Source organism: Triticum urartu, chromosome 6 (genome assembly GCF_003073215.2).
Source record: "Triticum urartu cultivar G1812 chromosome 6, Tu2.1, whole genome shotgun sequence".
Lineage (NCBI taxonomy): Eukaryota > Viridiplantae > Streptophyta > Magnoliopsida > Poales > Poaceae > Triticum > Triticum urartu.
Genome location: NC_053027.1, coordinates 124189077 through 124197569, shown reverse-complemented (window position 1 = coordinate 124197569; position 8493 = coordinate 124189077). Strand labels below are relative to the sequence as shown.

General features: G+C 49.4%; 1 protein-coding gene across 1 annotated transcript; it reads right to left on the bottom strand.

Moving 5' to 3' along the window:
- Positions 1-233: 233 nt before the first annotated feature.
- LOC125516659 lies at positions 234-8080 on the bottom strand. Its single transcript, XM_048682014.1, has 4 exons — positions 7894-8080; positions 1201-2255; positions 972-1127; positions 234-778 (listed from the first exon to the last, which is right to left on the bottom strand). Exons 1-4 carry the CDS (start codon positions 8078-8080, stop codon positions 365-367), a joined length of 1812 nt encoding a protein of 603 aa, XP_048537971.1. The 3' UTR covers positions 234-364.
- Positions 8081-8493: the final 413 nt, after the last annotated feature.

Below are 8493 nucleotides of genomic sequence, written 5' to 3'. Positions count from 1 at the left end.
CAAATCCAACGATATACTTTTTGCAACATATACTCTAGATTTTTTTTAGTTTGATATATATAGATGGTCTGCCGATGCTGCCCCTTCCGGGCAATATGCTCTAAAAAAAACATGCTGATGCACTCATCGGCCATTACACATCAATGGATCCAATATTATTATAAACTTTGGTCTAAAATTTAACTGGATCATCAACTTCTTGAATTCACATACAAATAGTGCCACAATTGGTTTCAACTGATTTTAATTATACAAGGCATTGCAACTACAGAAGCAGACCAAATAAGGAAATGCGTATTTGGACCACTATTTCTAGCCCAATCGAGTACTCAGGCAAGCCGACTTGGTATTCAATAAACTGCCACTAACAGTCTTCAGTTACCCTTGCACGATAATCATCGCTTATTTCAGCAGCCGCCAGGAAGTGGATTATGGCAGGTGACTCGATGCCCTTCCTGATTTGCTTCTCCACTGAAGACATCTGCTTATTTGTCTTCGGAAACACTATCGGCTTTAGAGGCTCCTCGCCTTCGCAGTAGATACATGTGAGCCTGTCATACAGGTACACATCCCCTAGATTCACCGCTGCTTTCATGACACGCCTGACATGACTCACCATGTACTCTTCATATTGGAAGCAGAAGAAGGTTAGCTTGGTGAGACAATGGTGCTTGAAATTTGATGTAGGTGATTCCCACTGGACACCCTTGTTCCTGCTATAGGACTTCTGCCTCCTCACCTTCTGGTCCATTTCCATTTCACATGGATGATCAATTACCTACATGCCACCCATAGGACAAAGGTAAATGGAACAGGTTAATTTTGCACTCCAGGTGAAAGCACAGGTGTGTGCAATCATGCAAGCAACCCCTAAAAAAATACTGTAGGTAGGAACATACTGTCTCATAGTAGAGCAACCCATCAGAGGAAAAAAATAAGAAGAATAGAACAAGCTTTAGTTAAGAACAAACCGTCAATATGAGCTCCTTCAGGGATGGCGCCGCTTCCAAAAAGAACATTGTCCAGGTGAGATCATACCCTTCAGGAATGCTAAGTAGATTGAGAATCCTTAGTTGGCAGAACACATATGCCTGCCTTCTGGTCAAACACTCTGGTTGAACCCAAATCTGCAACAAGAAGCACGTGATAGGATGAGTAGTGAACAAGTGAAGCCAGAACAAAGCAATCAACCTGACTTACCTTTTCAGATTTAAACCCCAACCTCAGGTCTCGGACAGAGGTCTCGTGAAGAAATGTACTTAACTTGACCATTTTGTGCCGATTAAGAGCAACATTTGAAAGGCGCAGAACCTCAAGCAATGGGACATGGCCAAATGACAATGGTGGTTTTCTGAAAGACACCCAAAACTCAAATGCCAGGCAGGTGAGTTTCGGAACCCAGGCGAGTTTGACCATGTCAAACCGGCAATTAACAATACTGAGCTCACTGAGCTGTGCATGTTCAACTTGGAGCGTTATCCAATCCTCTGTGTCGCAATTGAGAAAACCTAAATAATTTAATTTCTTGCAAGTGACAAGGATGTTGGAAACAAAGTCTGATTTGGCGAATCTCAAATTCTGCAGGTGGAGGCGGGTGAGACCAGCAAATGCATTGACACATTCATTAAAAAACGACACAAACCGTGTCCCATAGTTTTCCATGTCATAAACGTCGCACTCTAGGCATTCCTTCTCTGTCAGAACTATGAATTCAGCCTTTTCAATCTTGCATGTTGCCATGGCACTGGCAACAGAATGCCCAACTGATATGGGGGCATCGTCTTTCAAGTAGAACGTCATGCTCAAGAGGCGGATAGTGCATCCACCCGGATCCCTGCGTGCCAGTATGCTCTTTGTCGCTTTGGCCGCAGCTGTATTGGCCACAACTTTGGCTGCATCGGCCAAGGCTTTGGCCACAGCTGCATTGGTCCTCTGAACCAATTCAGCATTGGACAATCCTGCATTGGCCAAAGCTTCGGCCACAGCTGCTTTGGTCCTCCGAACCAATTTACCATTGGTCTTTTTGGTTTTAGTTTCTGAGGGCAGGAGGTCCGGAGCACTGATTACAAGCCGTGGGAGCATTGCAGGAAGCTGACTCCACCTTCTCAAGAGGACACTGGTTCTTGCAGCGTTGCGGACATCGAGTCGGTCGAGAATGTTGAGCAGGATGTCATTGGGCAAGCTGCTGATCCTATCATCTGGATTGACTTCCTGTGTTTGGCACCCAAACAAATCAGAGTTGATACCACGGTACACTCAAATACACAATATTGATAAGTCTCGAAAGTGCAAGTTTGATTGTCTCGGAGATACAATTTGTCTACTGTCACAGGGATGCAGCTTTAATCTACTTTAAGATAACACAGAAAATATTTTATTTGTACTCCCTTCGTAAACTAATATAAGAACGTTTAGATCACTACTTTAGTGATCTAAACGCTCTTATATTAGTTTACAGAGGAAGTACCAACATAAATGGTACGTAGATTTCGATAGGCTCAAAGATTCAATTTTGATGCTGCCTGAAAGACTAAAATTTGACCCCTGGCTGCTAAGGAAAATAAGATATTCAGAGGAAGGGGAGGAAAAGGAACTCACCCCCATGGTCGAAGCGGATGGCCTGTCCATCAATTTGGCAGCCCGTCGCCGGCGACTAGACTTCGCCATCGCCCGAGTTGCTGGTCGCTCCAAAAACTGATGTCCACTAGGGAGTTGTTGCTCGCCTCCTCTTAAAATTGTCCGCCAGGCCAGATATATATATGTACTCCCTCCGTTCCGAATTACTCGTCATAGAAATAGATGTATTTTAGTTCTAGATACATCCACTTTTGCGACGAGTAATTTGGAACGGAGAGAGTAGCTGCTAGGTTCCCGCCACCAATGGAAACTCGGATAATGAATTCGAAAGAGGACCTATTTCTGATTGTAATCCGGAAAGGAATGCTTTGATTCCGGATTGCGGCTAAAGAAGGGAGGTGCTTCGATTGCGGACTGCGGCTCGGAGTGGAGCCGCTTGATTGCTTCGATTGCCGGTCGCAGCTCGGAAAGGAGCCGCTTGATTGCGGATCGCCGCTCCCAAAAGAGCTGCTGCTCTTGCTGATTCGATTGGGGAGTGCGGCTCCCAAAGGGGGAGCTACTTATTTGGTCGCCTATTCGCAAGCAGCAGCGGATCCTCATTCGAGGCATCCGACGGCAATTGCAACGGCGAGAGGGGGAAGATGGACCCCCGATCCCCTTTGCTCTCTGGTGGAACCCTAGGGCCTTGTTTGGCGCGAGTGGATGCGAGGGGTTTCGAGAGGATTTTCCTCGCGTGCAAACCTGGCCAAACAGGCCGGCCCGGCCCGGCCCGGCCTAAGTTAAACAGGCCAGGCACGGCACGGCCCGACCAGGCACGCTTAGTACACGGGCCGGGCCGGGCCAGCATGCGTGCTGACCTCCATGGCCCAAGCACGGCCCCTCAGTGAACGTGTCGGCAGGCTGGCCCGGTAAGTACGCCAGCACGAGAGGCAGATCGAGGCGTTTTCTCATAAAAAAAGAAGTAACAAATCGAGGCATGCTACGTACGTGATCTCTTGCCTCGAAAAAAAAATCTCACGCGTCGTGCGCTCGTGGAGGAGGCATGTCTCTCTCGTTCGCTCGTGCCAGGAGGCACGTCGCTATCATCTCGCTCTCATGCGCACGTCGCTCTCATGGGCCACACCTCCTGGTCCCCCCGCAACTGCCCATGCCAGCTAGTCCCCATATACTAGACAGTTAGGCGTGCCGGGCCGGGCTGGCACGCGTGCCTGCCTAGCCAGCCCTGGCACGGCCCTAGCCGGGCCACGTGCCGGGCACGACCCGTTAAGTCATGTGTCGGGTCAGCCCGTGACGGGCCAGGCACGTGGGCTATCGTGCCGGCACGCCTAGGACGGCCCATTTGGCCAGGTTTGCTCGCGTGGGCCAAAAACCCCCAAAAATCCCGTTGGCCCATTTGGTACAGGGGGTTCACATGGTTCGATCCTATCCGATCCCCTTCGATCCTCCCGAACCCACGCAATTCAGAACCCTCGTCCAAGGACTCAGGGAAGCCGCGTCCCAGCGCACGCCGCCACCATTGAGGGGAAGAGCCCCGCCGCCGCCACCGAGGGGAGGAGCCCCGACGCCCCGACTCTCCTCGGTGGTAAGTCATCGCCGCCCCGCCCCTCCCCTCCTCCGCTTCCTCTCCCGGTCGCCATGGCTACCACATCCCGCACGTCGTCCGTCCGCCTCTTTGTCATTGGCAAGCTCTCCAAGAACGTCGTGATTTTCTGATGGTGATGGTGATTGCTTATCGTGGTGTAGGATTTGTTGAACATCTCGCCAGGTAGGGTTTGATTAGGCTGGTCTGATGTTAATGACCAAAATTACTCTTTCTGAACCTGTAAGCTACCATGTAAACAAGTTGTAACGCCCTCGATGCGGTTATATCTCCCACGTGTCGAAGCATGACTTAGAGGCATAACCGCATTGAAAGCAATGTCGCAAGTGAGGTAATCTTCACACAACCCATGTAATACATAAGGGAAAAAGATACATAGTTGGCTTACAATCGCCACTTCACACAATTACATGAATAAAGCATTACAACATCCAAATACAATCAAGGTCCGACTACGGAACCAAAATAAAGAAGAACCCCAAAAGCGACAAAGGTCCCCGATCGACCCCAACTGGGCTCCACTACTGATCAACTAGAACGAAACAACACAAAGGGCAAGATCTTCATCGAGCTCCTCCTTGAGCTTGGTTGCGTCATCTGCACGGTTCAACGGCACCTGCAAGCTGGTTTTGGAAGTATCCGTGAGCCATGGGGACTCAGCAATCTCGCACCCTCGCGATCAAGACTATTTAAGCTTATGGGAAAAGTAAAGGTATGAGGTGGAGCTGCAGCAAGCAACTAGCATATATGGTGGCTAAACATACACAAATGAGAGCGAGAAGAGAAGGCAAATCACGATCGACAAACTATGATCAAGAAGTGATCCTAGAACAACCTATGTCAATCATAACTCCAACACCGTGTTCACTTCCCGAACTCCGCCGGAAAGAGACCATCACGGTTACACACGCGGTTGATGCATTTTAAATAAGGTCAACTTCAGGTTTTCTACAACCGGACATTAACAAATTCCCATCTGCCCATAACCGTGGGCACGGCTTTCGAAAGTTCAAATCCCTGCAGGGGAGTCCCAACTTAGCCCATGACAAGCTCTCACGGTCAACGAAGGAATAGACCTCCTCCTGAGACATTCCGATCAAACTCGGTATCCCGGTTCTACAAGACATCCTCGACAATGGTAAAACAAGTCCAGCAAAGCCGCCCGATGTGCCGACATCCTGATGGGAGCTGCACATATCTCGTTCTCAGGGCAACACCGGATAGGTCAAGCTACGAGTAAAACCAGCCCTCAAGTTTCCCCGAGGTGGCCCCGCAGGCTGCCCATTTCGGACCAACACTTAGACAAGCACTGGCCCGGGGGGGAGGGGTTTAAAATAAAGATGACCCTTGGGCTGGCCTAACCCAAGGGAAAAAGAGGCTAGGTGGCGAATGGTAAAACCAAGGTTGGGCCTTGCTGGAGGAGTTTTATTCAAAGCGAACTGTCAAGGGGTTCCCATTATAACCCAACCGCGTAAGGAACGCAAAATCCGGGAACATAACACCGATATGACGGAAACTAGGGCGGCAAGAGTGGAACAAAACACCAGGCATAAGGCCAAGCCTTCCACCCTTTACCAACTATATAGATGCATTAATTAAATAAGATATATTGTGATATCCCAACAAGTAAAACATGTTCCAACAAGGCACAACATCTCCATGTTCCAACAAGGAACAAACTTCAATCTTCACCTGCAACTAACAACGCTATAAGAGGGGCTGAGCAAAGCGGTAACATAGCCAAACAACGGTTTGTTAGAGGATTGGTTCAACAATATAGGAGGCATGATAAGCAAGTGGTAGGTATCGCAGCATAGGCATAGCAAAAGAGCGAGCATCTAGCAAGCAAAGATAGAAGTGATTTTGAGGGTATGATCATCTTGCCTGAAATCCCGCAAGGAAGAAGAACGAGTCCAGGAAGAAGACAAACGGACGTAGTCGAACGGTTCCTCACAAACGCGACGTTACCGGAACCAACCCGAAAAAGCAAACACCGGAAAGGAAGCACACAACATAGTAAATAACCAACACAAGAACATGGTATGATATGCGAGATGCGGTATGCGATGCATATGCATGATTTGCAAGGGAATGAATGAACTTGGCCTCAACTTGGAAATACAAGTGTGCCGCTGTAAAGGTGAGAAGAAATCGCTGGAAAACGATATAAAGATCACCGGAATCAGAGTTACGGTTTGGAAATGGCAAGCGATTCAAATATGGCACCGATCTGCGATAAACAGCAAGTAGCCATCTAAATGCAACAAGATGAACATGCTACAGCACCCAAACATGGCAACACAATACATGGCAGGGACCCACTCATGATGCTTAACAAAAGACTAGCACTGAGCTACGGCCAATTCATCCATTAACAGGTTCAAACAAGCATGGCAAAATGCATATGGTAAACAGATCTCAGACTTAGTGAAATTAACACTTGTCTGGAATTTCAGATCAGATAGCACACTTTGGAGCAACAAAACTATATGCTACAGGATCTGAACATGGCAAACTAAAGCATGGCATGGAGCTACTCAAAGAGCTTAACAAAAGTCCCTTAGTGACCTTGAGCCAAAAGGGATCAGAAAATACAATTGCAAGCATGTGAACATGGCAAAAACATAATCAGATCACAGACTTAGTGAAAACTGGAGCATGCTGAAACAGGTATCAAGTAGGCATGTTTATGAGCTCGATGCACTCACTACGGAGCAATTCATGACAAGTTAAGCATACATCCATCAAGAATACACAAAATGCAAGCTAGACATGGCAAGAACAATAGCATAGCATGCACGGATCAACAACAATATCCTCGGCAAAATCGCTAACAAGTAGACAATCTGCCCAGATTCACGAAATAGCAAAAATAGAGCTCGATTGACTCAAGCTAGAGTGCTCCATAATTGCAAACAAAGAGATGGATGGATAGAGCACTACAAGATTAACAAAACATCCTTACTGATCATCCTCAAAAGAGGCACGGATCACTAGGAAACAACATGAACATATGGCCATATGAAATAAACAGCTCAAGGACTTAGTGGAAATGCTAAGTCCCTGAAATCAGCATTAACAAATGCCTCACTTTGCAAGCTCGTGCTAGTCACCACACACATCACAAAAATACATGGGTTGCACCTCTGGAAAGATGGCAAAACCCTTAACAAAACATATGTAGAGCTCAGAGGCATATCATGCACACAATAATCATGGAAAAAATGACAAATATCTAATTGGAGCAGCAGATCTGACAATTATCTCAAGTAGCACTCTTCTAACAGCATTTTGGGCATCAAGATGAACTCAAATGAAAATGATGCAATGAGATGAAATGATGTACACTCTGAGACGAACATTTGATATGCTATATGCATGAATCGGAGCTACGGATGCAAAGTTACGATGCGATGAACATGGGCATTTGAAACATGGAAATCTCGGGGACTTAGTCAAATTCCACGTCTGCGGGTGAGCGCAACATAGTAACAATCGCCCACGGCGATGGATAAGTAAATGGCGGGGCCTCACCTGATTGGGCTCGGCCTAGGATGAAGGAGAGGTAGGCCGAGGCTGAGGTGGGCCGGACGGGACCCGCGCGGTGCGGTGGGCCGAGGCTGTCATGGAGGCCCACGCGCGGAGGGCAGCGAACAGGCCGCTGGGTGTCTTCGTCCCGATCTCTCGATCGAGACAGGGACCTGGCGGCGGCGTACGGCATCGGCGGCGATCGCCGGGGTACGCGAGGAGCGGGGACGAGGCCAGACGAGGTCGGGGCGGAGTGGATCTGGTCCACGGCGGCGAGATCCGGGCACGGAATCGCCGGATCTGGGGCAACGACGCGTCGGACGGCGCCTGCGGCGGCACTGCACAAGGGCGGCCATGGCAGGGTGGCGGCGTCATGGTTCCCTGGCGAGGGACCATGGCGGAGGACGAACGGCGGCTTGGGCCCGATGCTGCGGGTGCGGGCAGGCGCCTGCGGGCGGCGATGGCGGCGTCCGGGCCTGAGCGGGCCCAGGATGGGCTCCGCGGGCCGCGGCGGGAGGAGAGAGAGAGACGGTGAGGTGGCGGCGCGCGATAGGCTGGCGGCGGCGGGGTGACGTGGCGCGACGCCATTGGCCGGAGCGAGGTGGAGGGCGGACATGTCCGGCAGCGGGGATTTTTGTCCGGTGGCGCGAGGTAGGGGAAGGCTATGGTTAGACCGCAAATTTCGGAGGGGATCACTTATTTATAGGTAGAGGGAGCTAGGAGAGTCCAAATGAGGTGCAGTTTTCGGCCACGTGATTGTGATCGAACGACCGAGATGATGGAACAGG

Excerpts from the sequence above, each read along its gene's own strand:
- LOC125516659 (XM_048682014.1), bottom strand. The coding sequence starts at position 8,080 with ATGACGCCGCCACCCTGCCATGGCCGCCCTTGTGCAGTGCCGCCGCAG. Across the intron at positions 2,256-7,893 it reads CGGCGATCGCCGCCGATGCC|TGTACCGTGGTATCAACTCT; the intron begins GTACGCCGCCGC and ends TGTGTATTTGAG. Across the intron at positions 779-971 it reads TGAAGGAGCTCATATTGACG|GTAATTGATCATCCATGTGA; the intron begins GTTTGTTCTTAA and ends GGTGGCATGTAG.